At 52.3% G+C, this 19,371-nt stretch overlaps 1 protein-coding gene across 6 annotated transcripts in view; it reads right to left on the bottom strand.

Moving 5' to 3' along the window:
- The window catches only part of SHANK3 (SH3 and multiple ankyrin repeat domains 3), a 58,971-nt gene extending 52,004 nt beyond the window's left edge, over nt 1–6,967 (bottom strand). For 3 of the 6 annotated variants that reach the window (XR_010133137.1, XM_055374491.2, XM_055374490.2), the window contains exons 1-6: nt 6,580–6,967; nt 4,703–5,350; nt 4,156–4,359; nt 2,445–2,516; nt 232–340; nt 6–157 (exon numbers count right to left, since the gene is read on the bottom strand). Coding sequence is in view for 5 of the 6 variants with exons in the window: in XM_055374491.2 (XP_055230466.1) it covers nt 6–157; nt 232–340; nt 2,445–2,516; nt 4,156–4,359; nt 4,703–4,990 (825 nt within the window). In the remaining variant the exon portion in view is untranslated. The remainder of the gene's footprint in view (nt 1–5; nt 158–231; nt 341–2,444; nt 2,517–4,155; nt 4,360–4,702; nt 5,351–6,579) is intronic. The other 3 variants (XM_055374487.2, XM_055374489.2, XM_055374488.2) reach the window with 1 other exon arrangement.
- Nucleotides 6,968–19,371: the final 12,404 nt, after the last annotated feature.

Genomic DNA, 19,371 nt, shown 5'->3' with positions numbered 1-19,371 from the left:
CTGACCGTCAGTGCTGCCGCATTCCGCTGGCGTGTGGCACAGTGCACGGCAGTGAGCCCATCGCGAGTGCGGAAGTCCAGGTGGGCACCGCCATTCTTCAGCACCTTTAGGAGGTCCGTGGCGTTGTCCAGCTGGGCTGCGAGGCTCAGGGGGCACTCTGGGTTCACAGACAGATAAGGGTCAGGCTCCCAGCCGTGCAAAGGCCATGCCCCCCCCCACTCTGCTCCTCACCTCCTGAGTCAGGGTCATGGAAGTTGGGGTCCAGCCCCTTGTCCAACAGGCGTGCCACCTTGTCCGTGCTATGCAGCTGGACATAGTCCATGAACTTCTTCAGGTTCGCCTGGAACACCAGCCGTCAGTCAGCCTGGCACCAAGGCCTCTATCATCTGAACATCACCCGCCTTCCTCCGGCAAGCCTCAGGCTACCTTCAGGCAACCCCCGCCACATCCCTACCAGTCTGACCTGTCACCTGACATCACAATTGTCACCCACGGTCCTGCAGTCCCACCACAGCCCCAATTCCCACTCGGGTGGACCCACGCACGGCTCAAAGCCCTTCCTTGCGCCCTGATAGCCAAACCAGTCACGACTGTCAGCTTGCACCCAAGTAGCCCCTCACCAAGGCCAGGTCACCCTGGTGGGGCCCCAAGCAAGTCCCCCACTCCAGGCTCAGTCACTGCCCTGGCTCCGTCTCTCCGGCCCTGCTGCCCCAACCTGCCTGGGCTAGAAGAGCCCGAGGTCCACCCAGGCAGGAACCAGCCCCACAGCAGCCCTGAATCCTCAGCACCCTGAGACAACTTGCTCCTTCTTCGGCCCATCTTCCTCTCCAGCTCACCCCACCGCAGACCCCCACCCCAGGGACCCATCCTGTGACATGACTTTGATGGCCTTGCACTCATTCACCCAGTTTATTCACTCACCCCACAAGACCTCACTTCCCCAGCCGGCACTACGGACACCACACACATAAGGCAAGGTGCCCTGGCCAAAGGCCGGGGCCCTTCCATAAACACCCAGTGTTCCTCGGAAATAGGGGAGGGTGCCATAGGGACCCCTGCCTTGGGAGGCAACCTCCTCAGGAGGGCCAGGCAGTGAAAGAGGAGGAAGTGCTCACTACCAGGGGAGAGGGAAAGGCCAGCTGGAGCCCAGGCAAGCAGAAACACGGGCTATGTAAGAAGTTCAGGCTCATCCTAAAAACAAACGAGACCTACTTCAGAGTCAGTCACTCATGTCTTGTTGGTCACTGAAGAGAGATCTGGAGGGAGGGGTGGCCATGGGGGAGGAACCCAGGCTGACAAAGTCAAGTGAGGGCCAGTGGCAGGAGAGGGGGACCTTTCCACAGTGGACTCTGCCCAGCCATAGTGCCAAGGCCATTGACCACCGCCTGCCCTGGGGCAGCAGAAAAGCCCGGCACAGAAGCCTGAGGCTCTAAAGTCACTGATGGGACCATTAGGGCACAGGCCTGACAGTTCTGATTCCTCTCCTGGGCTCCAGAGACCCTCCATTCTGACCCCTCTCCTGGGCTCCAGAGACCCTCCATTCTGACCCCTCTCCTGGGCTCCGGAGACCCTCCATTCTGACCCCTCTCCTGGGCTCCAGAGACCCTCCATTCTGACCCCTCTCCTGGGCTCCAGAGACCCTCCATTCTGACCCCTCTCCTGGGCTCCAGAGACCCTCCATTCTGACCCCTCTCCTGGGCTCCAGAGACCCTCCATTCTGACCCCTCTCCTGGGCTCCAGAGACTGCCCATAAAGTATCCAGCAAACAAGTGCCTGCTGGACTGTGAGCTGCGGGTGGAAGCCCCTGGGGAGGGGCTGTGGCACCCACCCTGCCCCTCTGACATTCAGCGGGAAATAGTAAGGTGCCCCCCTCAAGAGCATTTGGGGTCAGGCCCAGTTGGGGGTGGCACCCAGCAGTAGACACCTCAAAGGCAGGCCTGGGCACAGGGCCTGGAATCAGACAGATCTGGGTTCAGCCCCAGCTTCACTGTCTACACAGTCGGGCACTCTGTGTCCCCATCTGTGAAACAGGGTTATAATAGTCTCTCTGGAAGAGGATTAACGAGAGTTCTAATCACAAATGCCCAGCACTGGTCGACCACTCGATGCTGGGTGCCTTGTCCCGACAGCCATCACATCAGATGCTTGGCCACTCCCTCTCCCACCCAGCTTCTCACAGGACACTCCAGCCCCTAAGCCAGGGGGGTCGGCAAGAGTCTGATCTAACTGGAACACATCGCTGTACCACCTGACCCCAACCATGGGGCCGGGAATCTGTGCCCAGCCCTTCAGCCACACCCAGTACAGGCTCTGGGCCCCTGATGATGGGGAAATGGACTGAGCTAAAGCTGGGGGACTGTGGTCAGCCCCAAGCTGGGGTGGGGGACAGCAGCCACAGGGAGGCAGGAGGGAACCTCAGGAGCCCCCTCCCCGTGATCCTTTACCTTTGTGTGAAGCTTTGCAAACTGCTTATCATCGATGAGGTTCTGGGCATAAACTCGCCGCTTGTATCGAAACTGCTCAGATAAAGAAAAGGTAGAGAAAATGCCCCCACCCCGGCTGAGCAAGTGAGTCCATGCACAAACCCCGTCCCGCTCATGCTGGCCACACCGCACCCCTCACTGCCCTCCTGTACACACCGTCAGTCATACTACCACAGTGGACAGAGCTAACAGCTGCCATGCACCCACCACACTCAGGCATGATGCAGCCCGATGGAAGGCACGTGCCTAGCTGCCCGCGGCCTGCACTGTCCCGTCGCCTTCCCATCCCCAGGATTCTCGGCAAAATCCCACTCCTCTCTGAAGGCCTGATTCCAGGCTTACCATCCTAGACATCCCCCTCCACTCTCCAGGTAGAACTGACCCCACTTTCCTGTGCCACCACGGAGGCCCACCCAACTTTGAGCTCAGCTCACAAAACCTTTATTCAACGCCCACTGCAGTTGGGCACCCCCCCTCCCCCCTGCCAAACTCCAAGACCTTCCACAGGACTGAACCCGTCTATGTCCCCATGCCTAGCAAGGCACTCAATACATCTTCACACCATGCATGGGTGAGTAAAGGAGGGGACTTGGTTGGCCTTCACAAGACTTCACAGCTGGAGAAAGGAACAAACGTGCACACAGATAGCCCTGCTCACACCACACACCCCTCTGGCACTCACTCGTGCTCACACTCCTCCCTGGAGAACAATGCTCAGCGTCCACACCATCCATGCTGCTCAATGCACACACTGTTCAAACTACACAATGCACACACTGTTCAAACTACACAATGCACACACTGTTCAAACTACACACACCACACTGACTGTGTGGCACACAGCCCACACTGCACACACTGTGCACACTGTTCACTGTATACTGCGCATCCTGCTTACCACAATCACAACACTCACACTGTACTCACTGCCCCACACTGCAATGCTGTACACAATGCTCACTGCATGCAGTGTACACACTCACTGCACACTACACACTGCACACCACTCACTGCACACACTGCACATGCCCACTGCACACACTGCACATGCCCACTGCATACTTTGTGCACACTCACTGCACTGTGCCCACTCACTATGCATGCTCACGGCACACAGCACACACCACTCACACTGTACATGCTGTGCACACTGCCCACTCACTGCACACACTGTGCCTGCTAACTGCACACACTGCCTGCTCACTACACATGCTCACTGCACACACTGCACACTGCTCACACTGTACATACTGCACACACCCTGCCCGCTCACTGCACACACTGCACACTGCCCACACTGTACATCCTTACTGCTCACACTGCCTACTCACTGCACTGTGCCCACTCACTGCACACACTGTGCCTGCCTCACTGCACACACTGCACACTGCCCACACTGTACATCCTTACTGCTCACCCTGCCCACTCGCTGCACACACCGTGCCTACTCAGTGCACACACTGTGTCTACTCATTGCACACACTGTGTCCGCTCGCTGCACCCTGTACACGCTCACTGCACTCTGCACACACACACACACACACACACACAGCCTCCACCCCCACCCCTCCCACTTGTGTTTCCCCACTGCCGTGCCCTTCACTGGTCCCGCCACGGGGCTTGGTGATCCACCCTGCGCGCTCCTCAGCTCACCCCCGCGCCGGCCACTTACCTCCAGGTAGGGCAGGGGCGTGTCCAGGTTGGGCGGGTACTCCTGCAGGAGCCGCTCCTCATCCAGGAACTTGCCGGCGCGGCCCCGGGAGGGCGGCTGGAAAAGCCCATAGTTGAGCGCGTCCTGGAGGCTGTGGTTGAGGGCGCAGAGCACGCGCTGCTTGGCGGCCCACACGGGCGCGGCCGGGTCCAGGCGCAGGCACTTCTGCAGCGGAGCGGGCTCGTGAGCTCAGGTCCCGGGAGCGCGGACCCGCCCCGCCGGCCCCATGCGGGGTGCCGAGCCCCGGGCCCCCGCCGAAGGCGTCCGGGGCTCGGGTGCCGGCGCCCGGGACCCCGCGCCTCCGCGAACCGCGGCCGAAGCCCCGCCCCAGGGGCCGGGCTTGCCGGGGCCCCGCCCTGGCGATGGGGAGGGTCCCGGCGGAGGCGGCGGGGGAGGGGTGAGTAGCCGTGGGCCGGGGGTCCCAGGCGCTGGGCGCGCCCGGCGGGGGTGGGGGAATCCCGGGCGGGGAGCGCAGGGGCACGGCCGGGCCCAGGGCGGCGGGGCTCACCGTCTGCTGCAGGTCCGGGATGCCGACGCGCACGACCACGGCGCTGGCCCCGGGGCCGTCCATCCCCGCGCCGGGGCCCGGGCCGGGGCCGCTCGCGCCGGGGAACGGAGCGCCCGGGGACTCCGCGCGGCGCCCCGGCCCCCCCTTCCCCCCCGCCGGAGCCCCGTCGGCCGCGCTGCGCGGGAGGGGGCCGGGGGGGGCCGGGGCCGGGGCCGGCGCGGGGGACAGCGGCTCCGGGGGCTCCGCAGGGGCGGCGGCGGCGGCGGCGGCGGCGCGGCTCAGCTGCATCGGCCCCGGCTCAGCTCGGCGCCTGCCTTCCCCGGGGGCGGGGGCGGCGGGGGGAGGGGGCCTGAGACGGGAGGGAAGCGGGGGTGGCGAGGGGGCTGCGCCGGAGGCGGGGGCCGGGAGGGCTCAGGGCCAGTGTTGGGGGGTTACTTGCGGGGTCCCGGGTGGGGGTGGGAGGTGTGTGCGGAGGGCGGGGGCCAAGCCACGGGGCGGGGGGCCTGGGGGGCTGTGACGGGGTGGGGGGGAGTCCTAGGCCTCGGTGGGGGGGGAGTGGCTGAGCAGCAAGGGCCGCGCCGCCCTTCTGCAGCGGGCGGGCATCCGCGGACCACCGGGGCGGGTGCGGCGGAGGAAGGGGTCCCGGAGCTGGGGTGGGGGCCGCGTTGGGGCACGAAGACCAAGGTAGGGCGAGAGGGGGAAAGAAAAACAATTAATTTCTGGAGGTGGCGGCTTCTCCCCCCCCACTCCACCGACCCCCAGCTTAGGGCCTGGAGGAGATGGCGGGGACCCCCCCCGCCCCAGGCCTGGGGGTCGGACCACGGGGACCTCCAGACCGGGGAGGGTCCGGGGCCCTTCCCACCGCCTTGGCGAGAGGCCCTCCGAATTAACCCTTTCGACCACGCCCTGGCGTGTTCGGCGCGGCTCCCACACGCCAGCCTAGTTTGGGGAGTTTGCTCCGGACTTCCCCCCAAGGACCCCTGGCCGGTCCGGATCCAACGCCTGTCGCCCCCTCCCCGTCACCTTAGCGACGGCGGGATGGGGGCGCGACCTACGGGGAAGGGCCTAGGGGAGGGGGCGCTACTAGTCTCCACCTGCGACTGGGAAGTGAATTTTAGTTTTACGCGTTGTCGTGGCAACGCGGGAGGGGGTGATGAGTGGGCGGAGGAGGGGGGAGCTCAGTAAAGAAACTAGCTCAGGCACCGCCGCCCCATCGGGGTGCACCAGGCCCCCCAGCCCTGAGCGGCCTCTCGGAACTGTCCAGCACTGCGAGCCCCTGTGCCCCCAAGAGCAGCCCCTAAGTCGAAATAGTTCCGCCTCCTGCAGAACTCTCCCAACCCGCTTTGCCTGGCGTTCCCCACCCCCCTCCTCCGCCCCCAAGCAGCCCCAGATCCTCCTAGAGGAGCCGCTGGCCCCCTGAGGGCAGAGCTTGAGAACGTTCACAGAAGAGCCCAGCCTGGGGAACCCCTCTGCCTAAGGAGGAAAACAGCCTCTAACCCCCAGCCTCCCCAAGAGCAGCTCCAGATCACCCACAAAACGGATTTTGCCTGAGCCTCCCAGGAATAACCTTGAACTGCTCCGGCCCCCATACACGCAGAAAACCTCCCTCCCCTCCCCTCCCCTCCCCGTGACAACCTGGACCATCCTAAACACCCTGACCCACACAGAACAGAGCTTGGCACTCCCTCCAAGGACAGCCCCCACTCCCCAACAGATCCACCTCGACCACCGCCTGCTCACCCCAGAGCACCCCTGACAAGAGTGTTTCTGATGAGCCCTCTCCCCTCAAAACAGCCTCTGGTCAACCCCAGAGCAGGGCCTCTCTTCCCTGGGACCAGTCTGGCTTCCTCCTCCCGCCTCCCCAGGACGCCACTGACCGGGCAGAGCGGAGCCTCCAGTGCGGTGTGTGGGTCACGTCCCGCGTTCTCCCCACGCCTAGACGGTTGTTCCCTGCCCAGGAACTGTGGTCCCAGCATCACAGGCCCCTCCCAAGGCCACTGGCCTGGCCTGAGTGGTGCAGCTGAGGGTCTCCCAGGGGAGGGGGCAGGATGGGAGGGGTGGGGGTCCCGGGAGCAGGGAGCAGGAAGGGGCCCTGGAGGCTCCCATATCGGCAGGAAGCACCTTGGAAGGCACGAGGGCTGGATTTCCTGTGGCCCAGCCCTGGAGAGAGGAAACGAGTGCTTCCCGGCCCACCTCGTGTCTCCACCGTCTTCCTGCCCATGTCTCTCCCACCCCTGTCACCCAGGCCCCCAACTCCCTCCCAACCCCTCCTTCAGCCCTAACCCTAACCTTCCTTGCCGTCCCTCCCACCACAACCTCCACCTGCCTTTGCTCCCAGGTGCCGGCCCTTCATCCCACTGTGGCCAGCAGAAGGTGGTGGATGGGGCCTCCCAGTCCACCAGTGATGGACTCTCCGCAGCCAGGTCTTCCACAGCCCTGGGCCTCCTCCCTCTCCCTTGGTCTCTCCCTGCAAGCCTGCCCTCGGCTGGGTGGACCCAGAGACCCTGGCCGGCACTCCTCCAACCCTTAGACTGGACCTCTGGACCCCACCAGCTGCCTCCTGCCAACCCACCAGCCCAGGTGAATCCAGCCACCCCAGGCCAGCACTGGGGCTGTGGCCACTGAGCATTTTGAGAGAAAATCTCACATCTTCACCAACCAGCAGCCCACAGATTGATGGTCCCCAGACTCAGCTGGGTCAAAGACCCACTGCCCGGGGCAACACCGTAGCCCCTGCCCAGTGCCGCCCTGAGCCTGGGTTCTGCACAGTGCCTGGCACGCATGATGCTCACATCGTGAAAAGAGTCCAAGCCTGAGTCACTCCCCAGCTCCACCGCCACCCCGGCAAACAGCAAAAATAACAATACCCACAAGCACTCACACACATGACGTCCTCCGGGCTCCGGGGGGGTTCCTGGAGAAGAAGCCAAGGGACACGGGATGTCTTTGCCCCTTACTTTGTTGAGAATGATCCCCAGGTTCCCCACGGCCTCCCCAAGCTTCCTGAGGACCCTCCCTCAGGCCCACCAGACCCCACCGGCCAGGCAGGGCCACCCTGGGCCCAGGTCTACCCCCTCTTCTCTCCCGTCTCTGACCTGGAAGGTGGGGATTTACAGGACACCATGGCCCCTAGGGTTTCCCTTCCTTCCAACAGGGCCAAAATTCTGGAAAGATCTGTCCTTCTCACCATCCCCACTTCTTCCCCACCTGCCCCCACACACATTTAGACACAAATAGGCCTCACAAGGTCTGGGAGAGCTCATGTGGGCAAAGCACCCAGAATAGTGCTGGGTGCAAAGCAACCCTGGATGGACCCCAGCCCACTGCCCCGCTGCCACCCCAGGCTGAGGCCACTGCAAGGGCCCTCCCTGCCTCAGCACTTCCTGTGACACTTCCCAAACCTCGGCCCTCCTATCTTAATATACTCTCCAGCAAGGGGGCTCACGCCCCCACCCACCTTCAGGACCTCAGGTGGGCCTGCGTTTGCCCACTGCTGGCTTCTCTCGTATCAGAGCTGTTGGCCTCACTTCAGCTGCACTCAGAGCTGTCCCCTCCCGACCCGTCACTATCGCTCCCCCGGCCCCTCTCACTCACTCCCTATCCTCCCTCTCGCTCAGTCCACAAACCCTGGGTGACCACTTCCCTGGAAAAGATTCCCAAAGGTGACACCAGCACCTGTGCTGCTCACCCCGCAGGCACGTTTCTGTCCTGTCCCACCTGACTTCTCCAGAACCTTCACCTCCCTTGGTTTCCACACCTCAGGGGAGAGGGCCCTCTGCTCCCAGGCCATCCCCTCCACCTTCCTCTCCCAGGTGGGCCTGCCTGGCCCCACACTGCTCCACTGCCTCACTCTGGTCCCCTGCCTTCCTCCTGAGGCCCTTCTAGCATACTCTGACTCACTTATGTGTGCTTTAGTGTCTTTCTTTCCCTGCCAAAATGTAGGCACCCAGTGGAGAGAGACCTTTGCCGGTTTGGTCCACTGGAGTGTCCAAGCCTCTGGCACAGCCTGATGCGTGGCAGTGCTCCCGCTGTGTGGCCGGTCAGCACACCAGCCTCCATCTGCAAGTCCACACCCAACTTCCCCTCTGCAGATCAGTCCCTCTCCCAGACTCCAGAGCAGCTTGTGTAAGGCAGCCATCCTTGAATACACAGTATTCGCAGGGAGCAGAGTTTTTATTGCATCATGGTTATTGAATATCTATAGGTGTATTTAGGCTCCATTTTATCTTGAATCTTAAGTTTTATTTTTCTAGGAATACAAATCTATTTCTAAATAATTAGCTTTTCATTTTTTGATCATCTCTGTTTTCTATTTTCTGTTCTTATGTTTATTTCTTTACTTTTTTGAGTTTTTATGATTATTTTTCTTTTTTTTTTTTTTTGAGACGGAGTCGCTCTGTCATCCAGGCTGGAGTGCAGTGGTGCGATCTTGGCTCACCGCAAGCTCCGCCTCCCGGGTTCAAGCGATTCACCTGCCTCAGCCTCCTGAGTAGCTGGGATTACAGGCACCCATGACCACACCCAGTTAATTTTTGTATTTTCAGTAGAGACGGGGATTTCACTATGTTGGTCAGGCTGGTCTCGAACTCCTGACCTCACGATCTGCCTGTCCTGGCCTCCCAAAGTGCTGGATTACAGGCGTGAGCCACCATGCCCAGCCTGATTCTTTTTCTAAATTGAGCTGGATGCTCATTAATTTTCAGTGTTTCTCTTTTGTCTTTTTTTCGGTGTTTCTTCATAAACCTATGAATTTCCAAGTACCACTTTCATTATGTCCCTTAAGCTTTCCTTTAAACTTTTTTTTTTTTTTACTTTTTAAAACTAGTCAAGTGAAACAGTGAGAGTGAAGAAGGAACAAGTAACTGGCTGGTTGTGATCAATTAGCTGTAAACGCCGCTGCACTCGGACCAGCCTTTTTTTTTTTTTTTTTTTTTTTTTTTGGACACAGTATCACTCTGTTGCCTAGGCTGGTAGGATCATAGCTCACTGCAGCGTCCCACTCTCCCACTCCAGGGCTCAAGCCGTCCTCCTGCCTCAGCCTCCCAGGTAGTTGAGACTACAGTCACACACCTGTTCCCTTAATTCTTGATAAGTAGTATTTTCATTTAGTTTTGTTCTGAATTTCTTTTTTTTTTTTTTTTTTTTTTTTGAGATGGAGCCTCGTTCTGTCGCCTAGGCTGGAGTGCAGTGGTGCGATCTCGGCTCACTGCAACCTCTGCCTCCTGAGTTCAAACAATTCTGTCTCGGCCTCCCGAGTAGCTGGGATTACAGGTGTCCACCACCATGCCCAGCTAATTTTTGTATTTTTTAGTAGAGACGGTTTCACTGTGTTGGCTAGGCTGGTCCTGAACTCCTGACCTCAGGTAATCCACCCGCCTCAGCATCCCAAACTGCTGGGATTACAGGCATGAGCCACTGCGCCTGGACATTTTGTTCTGATTTTCTAATACCAATTATCTATTTTGGCTTGGGAATTGCTGAAAAGCATGCTTATTTATATTTTCAAATGCATATTGTTTTTTGTTGGGAGAAGACTAACCCTTGGTTATTGATATTTTATTATATATGGTCAGAGAAGGATCTGGATAATACTGATATTTTGAGGGTCTATGAAGACCCTTTGTATCCTACATGGTCCATTTTTGTAAAAGTTTCCTATTTATTCAGTAGGAATTGTTGGATACAGGTATTTCTGTTCTTATCATATATATTGATATCATCTGTATCATATGTATTGATTCATATATATGAATCAATAATTCATATCTATGGTACATATTAATTCATATGTATTCATTATATTCACATAACTGCATTAGATCAAGCTTGTTTATTTTATTCACATGTTCTGTGTACTTTCTAATATTTTGTCTGTTTGATTTATAAATTACTGAGACAGATGTGTTCAAATCTCTGCTGTGACAGTGGCTTTGTCAGTCTCTTCTTGAAATTTTGCCAATTTTGGTTTCATATACTTTATGGCTTTGTCATTAAATGCTAACAAGTTTAAAATTATTACAGCTTCCTGATAAATTCATCTTTTGATCATTATGTGAGACCGTTCTTTATCTCTAATTGAGCTTTTTGTCTTAGTTTTATTTTTTCCGACAGTTAATACAGCGACAACACACTTCTTCATGGCCTCATGTCTCTTTCCATCCTTTTCCTTTTATCCTTTGTCTTTATGTTCAGTGTGCTCCCTAAATAGTACGTACAGCTAGACTTTTTTAAACCCAGTCTGACAATGTTTAATTTTTAAAAGTATGTATATTGTGATTAATGATATACTTTAACTGATTTTTACCATCGTATTTCATGCCATTTGTACTTTTTTTCTCTGCTTCTTTTTTCTCTTTCTGCCTCTATTGGATTGATCAAGTTTTCTTTATTCTCCTTTCCTCCAACTCCCATTGGTTTGGAAGTTATGCATTCTCTTTCTGTCATTTTTATAGATACACTTAAACTTTGCACATGCGTAATTAACAAAGTCTAAAGTTACTTAGTATCTCTATCTTTCCTTCTGTGTAATAAAAAGAATTTAGAATACTCAACCTCCGATCGCTCCTCTCATCCTATAGGTTTTTGTCCATGTTGTTATCTCCAAATTAGTCATCTCTGTTATTACTAACCCTGTCGGAAAATAAAGGCTTGTTTAGACTTAGTTCCATGTTAACCAGTTTCGTTTTGTTTCGTTTTTGAGTCCCGGTTCCACTCTTGTTGCCCAGGCTGAAGTGCAATGGCTGGGTCTCAGCTCACTGCAACCTCTGCCTCCCAGGTTCAAGGAATTCTCCTGCCTCAGCCTCCCAAGTAACTGAGATTACAGGCACTCACCACCACACCCTGCTAATTTTTGTATTTTTAGTAGAGATGGGGTTTCACCACGTTGGCTGGTCTGGATTTGAACTCCTGAACCCAGGTGATCCACCCACCTCAGCCTCCCAAAGTGCTGGTATTGCAGGTGTGAGCCACCATGCCCAGCCTTCTTGCCTCTCATTCTTTCCTTCTAGGTTCAATTTTCTTTTTCCTAAGTACATCCTTTAGACTTTATTTATTTATTTATTATTGAGACAGGGTCTCGCTCTGTCACCCAGGCTAGGGTGCAATGTTGCAATGTTGCAGTCTTGGCTCACTACAATCTTTGCCTCCTGGGTTTAAGCGATTCTCCTGCCTCAGCCTCCCAAGTACCTGGGATTACAGGCGTGCAACACCACGCCCAGCTAATTTTTAAAATTTTTTGTAAAGATAGGGTTTCCCCACGTTGCCCAGGCTGGTCTCGAACTCCTGACACTCAAGCAGTCCACCAGCCTCAGCCTCCCAAAGTGCTGGGATTACAGGCATGAGCCACTGCGCCAAGCCTCTTCTTTGTTTTTAATCATTTCAGAAATATTTATTTTTAAGTTTCTAGTCAATAGTTTCATTATGTGAACTTTTTGGTGGTCTGATTCTGCTTTTCGTGGCGTGGACTGATTCTTACACTTGGTGGATTGTTTCTGTGAGAATGTTATGACCAGGAGTTATGAGCTCATGTTGGGCCTGGATCTGTGTAAGAACCTGAATAACCTGGATATGTCCCTTGTACCACCAGCCCAGCACTTCTTTTATGTCAGTGCCTTGGCTTTGTGGCCAGGACCACAAAGGGTCATATGATTCAAACTCCAAAGCTGGCAAAAGTGACAGTTTCACAGAAAAACTTTTTTTGCTTGGAACCACCACAAAGATTTATGAAAAATGTTTAAATGAAGAAGAAATGTGCAGTGAGAATTATAAAAATGGATTGTTCCCTAAGGTTTTTGAGCACATACATGCCATTCTAAGTGTATTACACATATTAGCTCATTCGATCATCACAAAGTCACTCAGGGAACCACTGTTACTGTCCTCATTTAACAAGTGGTAACTTAACTTGTCCGGGGTCACTATGGCCAGTCAGTAGAGAGGCCGGTAGTCGTGTTACCCAAGCGGGGCCAGTGTGAATCCTGCTCTGAGATAGTACGTCTCTTAAAATGAGGAGACTGGCCGGGCGCGGTGGCTCACGCCTGTAATCCCAGCACTTTGGGAGGCCGAGGCGGGTGGATCACGAGGTCAGGAGATCGAGACCATCCTGGTTAACACGGTGAAACCCCGTCTCTACTAAAAATACAAAAAAGTAGCTGGGCGTGGTGGTGGATGCCTGTAGTCCCAGCTGCTTGGGAGGCTGAGGCAGGAGAATGGCGTGAACCTGGGAGGCGGGGGTTGCAGTGAGCCGAGATCGCGCCACTGCACTCCAGCCTGGGCGACAGAGCGAGACTCCGTCTCAAAAAAAAAAAAAAAAAAAAAAAGTGAGGAGACTAGTTCCACTCTTGGGATCTATCGGAGAACTGTGAACTCAGGAGCTGCTGGTGACCAAGTGGTAGCCTTGAGAAGAAAGCCACACTACCACACTACGGCCGGCGTCTGGGACCCTACCACCCTGAACACACCTTACATCCAAAGCTAAGCAGGCTCGAGAAGAAAGTCACGCTGGAAGAAATAGAGATTGGGAGACAGGGAAGGTTCTGAAGGGGTTTGAGTTTCTAATTTTAGTGCCTGAAATCTGATAGCACTTCTGCAGTTTGGTTTCAAGGAACAATACATTTCCCAGAGAAGTTCAAGAGCTGGACTTGGAGCAAATGCCCAGCTCAGCCGCCAAATACCCAGGTGGCCTAGGAAAGCTTCCTAGCCTTCCTACGTCTCCATGTGTGCTCAGCTAAGCTGGGGACAATAGTACAAACTGTTTCATTTCCTCATTCATTCTGGCCAGATGGCAGGCCTGGTTGAGATGAGAGGTGTCTGCCTTCAGAGGCTCACAGGTCAGTTCTCAGCCTCCTGGGCCATTGTGTGGACTAGATGAGGTACGTGTGTGTAAAATGCTTAGCACATGCCTAGTACCTGGTAAACACTCTAAATTTTATCATCATCAAAAGCTAGTTCAGATTTTGGAGTGTATTCTGATGAGCGTGCTCTCCATATCTAGCAGCAAAACAGCAGCGTAAAGGGATGGCTGATCTTAGTTGTATATTCTTAGAAAGAGTGTTAAATTTAAAATACTGTTTTAACATTGAAATGTGGAATTAGCCGGCCAAGGTGGTTCACACCTGTAATCCCAGCACTTTGGGAAGCCAAGGTGAGCAGATCACTTGAGCTCAGAAGTTTAAGAACAACCTGAGCAACAAAGTGAGGCCCCGTCCCTACAAAATTACAGACATTTGCCAGACGTGGTGGCGCGTGCCTGTGGTCCCAGCTACTTGGGAGGCTGAGGCAGGAGGATCACCTGAGCCTGGGTGGTCAAGGCTGCAGTGAGCTGTGATCACACCACTGCACTCCAGCCTGGGAGACAGAGCGAGACCCTGTCTCAAAGGAAAAAAAAACGTGAAATTAAAAGTGAGAAATATTTGTCTAGTTAATTTCACATTTAGGGTTCCGAGCATCTTTTCATTCAAGACGATGTGTTTTGCCTGTGTTTACCTCTCCACTCTCTCAAAGGCCACTGACAATTTAAGATCTATGTACCTATTTTTATTGTAGTGAAAAGCACATAACATGCAGTTCACCATCATAACCGTGTTTAAGGGTACAGCACAGGAGAGACAAAAAGAATGAATTCCTTGTTCTGCTGTCTTCCCCTTATCAGTGCCATGCTTGACTAGCCTTCTTATAAAATTAAAGATTAAAAAATTTTATATATATATATATATATATATTTTTTTTTTTTTTGATACAGAGTCTCATTCTGTCGCCCAGGCTGGAGTGCAATGGCACAATCTCGGCTCACTGCCGCCTCTGCCTCCCAGGTTCAAGCAATTATCATACTTCAGCCTCCCTAGTAGCTGGGACTATAGTCATGCACCACCATGCCCGGCTAATTTTTGTATTTTTAGTAGAGATGGGGTTTCACCATATTGGCCAGGCTGGTCTCGAACTCCTGGCCTCAAGTGATCCACCCACCTCGGCCTCCCAAATTGCTGGGATTACAGGCGTGAGTCACCACACCTGGCCCTAGAACTATGTATATTTTTAAATAATAAATCCATCCTCGTGTTAGAACCATCAAATGGGTTATGACTGGAATGACGCGGATGGGATCAGAGATGAAGAAGCCAACAAAAGCCAGAGAGTCGGCCATACCACAAGAAGGACGTTCGGGCTGCTGGGGAATGGCTTATTGGCCATTCACATAGCTTCTTTCGTGAAGTGTCTGTTCTAGTCTATTGCCATTTTTAAAAACTGAGTGGTTTGAGTTATTAAAATTTAGGAGCTCCTTATATAATCTGGATATAAGTTTTTTGTTGTTGTTGTTCTTTTGAGACGGAGTCTCCCTCTGTCGCCCGGGCTGGAGTGCATTGGCGTGACCTCAGGTCACTGCAAGCTCCGCCTCACGAGTTCACGCCATTCTCCTGCCTCAGCCTCCCAAGTAGTTGGGACTACAGTGGCCTGCCACCACACCCAGATAATTCTTTTGTATTTTTAGGAGAGATGGGGTTTCGCCGTGTTAGCCAGGATGGTCGTGATCTCCTGACCTCGTGATCCGCCAGCCTCGGCCTCCCAAAGTGCTGGGATTACAGGTGTGAGCTACCGCGCCCGGCCCTGGATACGAGTTTTTATAAGATATATGTATTGCAAAAGTTCTCTAATTTCTTGGCTTGCCGTTTCATTTTTGTAATAGCCTCTTTCAAAGAACAAAAGTCTTCCATTATTATAGAATTCAATTTATCTTTTTTGTTTAATCGTTCTCATATTCTTTGGGTTCACTCTAAAAAATCTTTGCCTACCACAAGATCACAAAAATATTTTCCTGTGTTTTATAGTTTTATTTTATTTCTTTTTTTTTAAGAGATGGGGGGCCAGGCGTGGTGGCTCATACCTGTAATTCCTGGGAGGCCAAGGCGCATGGATCACCTGAGGTCAGGAGTTCGAGACCAGCCTGGCTAACATGGCAAAATCCCGTCTCCACTAAAAATACAAAAATTAGGTGGGCACGTTGGCGCACGCCTGCGTTACAGCAGGAGGATCACTTGAACCCAGGAGGCAGAGGTTGCAGTGAGCCGAGAACACGCCACTGCGCTCCAGCCTGGGCTACAGAGCGAGAATTCGTCTCAAAAAAAAAGAGATGGGGGTCTCACCATGTTGCCCAGGCTGTGTAGTTTTAGCATTTACATTTAGGTCTGTAATTAATTTCAAGTTAATTTTTGTTTTTGGTGTCAAGAAAAGGTAGCTGTTCATATTTTGTTTGGGGGAGCATGTCCAGTTGTTTCAGAACCATTTTTAAGATTTTTCAATTTAGTTTCTATTGTGGTAAAATATACATAACAAAATTTACCATTTTAACAATTTTTAGGTGTACGACTTTGTGGCATTAAGTGAATTCGCCACCATCTCCAGGACATTTTCATCACCCCGTATTAAACTATACTCACTGAACAATAAGTCCTCCAGTCTCCTTTCCACCCAGCTCTTAGAACCACAGTTCTGCTTTCTGTCTCCATGTATTTGACTATTCTAGGGACCTCTCAGCACCATTTTTAAAAAGACTTCCTTTTCCACTGAATTGCCTTTGCACTTTTGTTGAAAATCAGTTGTCCACATATGTGTGGGTCTATTTCTGGACTCTGTCTCTATTCTTTTCCTTTGATCTATATTTATAACTTTCTTCAATTCCATACTGTTTAATTTCTGTAACTTTATAGTAAGTCTTGAAAGCAGATAAGTCCTGTAACTTTGTTCTTTTTTAATTTGTTGGCTATTCTAGGTCGTTTTTATTTCTATATAAATTTTAGGATCAACTTGTCAATTTCTAACTCCCCAAGAAAGCCTGCTGGGAATTTGACTGGTATTGCACTGAATCTGTAAATATATTGAGAGAATAGACATCTTAATAATATTGAGTTTTCTATTATATGAACATAGTATATTCCCTCATGTATTTATTTGTTTATTTATTTTGTAGGGGCAGGGTCTTGCTTTGTTGCCAAGGCTGGTCTCAAACTCCCGACTTCAAGCAATCCTCCTGCCTCAGCCTCCCACATATTTTGGTCCTCTTTAATTTATTTCAGCAATGTTTAGTAACTTTCAGTGTAGCATTCTTACACATTTTTGCTAAATCCATTCCTAAAAATTTTGTGTTATTTCATGTATTACAAATAAAAATTTTAATATAATTTTAATTTCATTTTCTAATTTTTTTTTTTTTGAGACGGAGTTTCGCTCTTGTTGCCCAGACGAGAGTACGATGGCATGATCTTGGCTCACTGCAACCTCTGCCCCCCGGGTTCAAGTGATTCTCCTGCCTCAGCCTCTCAAGTAGCTGGGATTACAGGCATCCGCCACCACACCAGCTAATTTTTTTTGTATTTTTAGTAGAGACAGGGTTTCACCATGTTGGCCAGGCTGGTCGTGAACTCTTGACAGGTGATCCACCTGCCTCGGCCTCCCAAAATGCTGGGATTACAGGCATGAACCACTGTGCCCAGCCTCATTTTCTAATTGTTGATAGTATAGAAAATCACCTCTTTTTTTTTTTTTTTTTTTTTTTTTTGAGACAGGGTCTCACTCTGTTGCCCAGGATGGAGTGCAGTGGCATGATCTTGGCTCACTGCAGCCTTAACTTCCCAGGCTCAAGCTATCCTCCCACCTCAGTCTCCTGAGTAGCTAGGACTACAGGCACACACCACCATGCCCAGCTAATGTTTGTATTTTTAGTAGAGAAACACAAAATACACAGGTTTTCGCCATGTTGCCCAGGCTGGTCTCGAACTCCTGAGCTCGAGGAGTTCCACCCACCTCAACCTATCACACAACTATCTTTTGCATATAAACTTTGTAGTCTGTGACCTTGTTAAATTGCTTAGTTCTAGTAGCTTTTTTTTTTTCTTTTGAGGCAGAGTTTCACACTGTCACCCAGGCTGGAGGGCAGTGGCGCGATCTCGGCTCACTGCAACCTCCACCTCCCGGGTTCAAGCGATTCTCCTGCCTCAGCCTCCGGAGTAGCTGGGATTAAAAATCTATTTAATAATGTAATCCAAGTTTTTTTTTTTTTTTAGAGGCAAGGTCTCACCATGTTGCCCAGGCTGGTTTCAAACTCCTGAACTCAAGCAATCCACTCAGGTTAGTCTCCTATTTTTGACAACATGGATGAACTTGGAGATTATGTTAAGTGAAAGAAGCCAGGCACAGAAAGACAAACGCAGCATAATCTCACATATGTGTGGAACATAAAAAGAACTCAGAAATAGGGGTGGAATGGTGGTTATCAGGAGCAAGGAGGTTGCGGGGGAGATGTTGGTCAGGGAATTCAAAATTTTAATTAGAAAGAATAAGTTCCGCCTGGCACGGTGGCTCACGCCTGTAATCACAGCACTTTGGGAGGCTGAGGTGGGAGCATCACTTAAGGCCAGAGCAGCCTGGGGAACATGACAAAACCCTATCTCTACAAAAACAAAAAACAGGGCCGGGCACAGTGGCTCACGCCTGTAATCCCAGCACTTTGGGAGGCCGAGCGGATCATGAGGTCAGGAGTTCGAGACTAGCCTGGTCAACATGGTGAAACCCTGTCTCTACTAAAAATACAAAAAATTAGCTGGGCGTGGTGGCGGGTGCCTGTAATCCCAGCCACTCGGGAGGCTGAGGCAGGAGAATTGCTTGAACCAGGGAGGCAGAGGTTGCAGTGAGCCAAGATCGCGCCATTGCATTCCAGCCTGGGCAACAAGAGCGAAACTCCATCTCAAAAAAATAAGAGAGAGAATGCTTATGACCAGGTGCAGTGACTCACGCCTGTAATCCCAGCACTTTGGGAGGCTCAGGCAAGCAGATCACAAGGTCGGGAGTTCAAGACCAGCCTGGCCAATACAGTGAAACCCCATCTCTACTAAAAATACCAAAAAAAAAAAAAAAAATAGCCGGACATGGTGGCAGGCACCTGTGATTCCAGCTACTTGGGAAGCTGAGGCAGGAGAATCGCTTCAACCCAGGAGGCGGAGGTTGTAACGAGCCGAGATCACGCCACTGCACTCCAGCCCGGGCGACATGCGAGACTCCATCTCAAAAAAAAAAAAACAAAAGAATGCCTGTTATATTTTAATCAGCATCTATTGCAATAGATGGGTTTTAGATTATATTGTTGGAAATCTGCTTTTCTTATTCAGCCACAGCACTGAGCACACATAAATGCTAAATGATTGCATGCTGGATAGATAATCAATGAAAGCACAAATGAACAGAAGGAACATTTATCTCACATGCACACACCCCGAAGTTGAGGCACTGGGGATACAGCAGTCTTGGCCACGCACATCCTGTCATTCACTGAGGGTTCTGGCATCTGGGTCACGGGTTGCCTGCTCACTCCGAGTGCTGACATCATCCACACCCCTCCAAGTGACCCCTCACACCGTGGCTTGCAGTTCCTCAATGTCTCACTGACTGTAACAGCCACAGTCCAGGTACAGATTACAGACCCATGTGTGGCCACTTTGAGTGGAAAGGGATTTAATACAGGGAGTTGGTGCCTACAGAATCACTGGGAAGTGTCTAGCACAAGCTTCTAGAAATACACCTCCCAGAAATAACACCGTACGGTGGGTGCCCCTGGAGGGTGGCTCTGCCATAGTTGACAAACTGAGGAGTTGGAAAGCTGATGTCCTAACTACTGGCTCAAG

Source organism: Gorilla gorilla, chromosome 23, assembly GCF_029281585.2.
Source record: "Gorilla gorilla gorilla isolate KB3781 chromosome 23, NHGRI_mGorGor1-v2.1_pri, whole genome shotgun sequence".
Classification (NCBI taxonomy): domain Eukaryota; kingdom Metazoa; phylum Chordata; class Mammalia; order Primates; family Hominidae; genus Gorilla; species Gorilla gorilla.
Note: the sequence above shows the minus strand (reverse complement) of the source record. Positions and strands in the feature narration are given on the sequence as shown.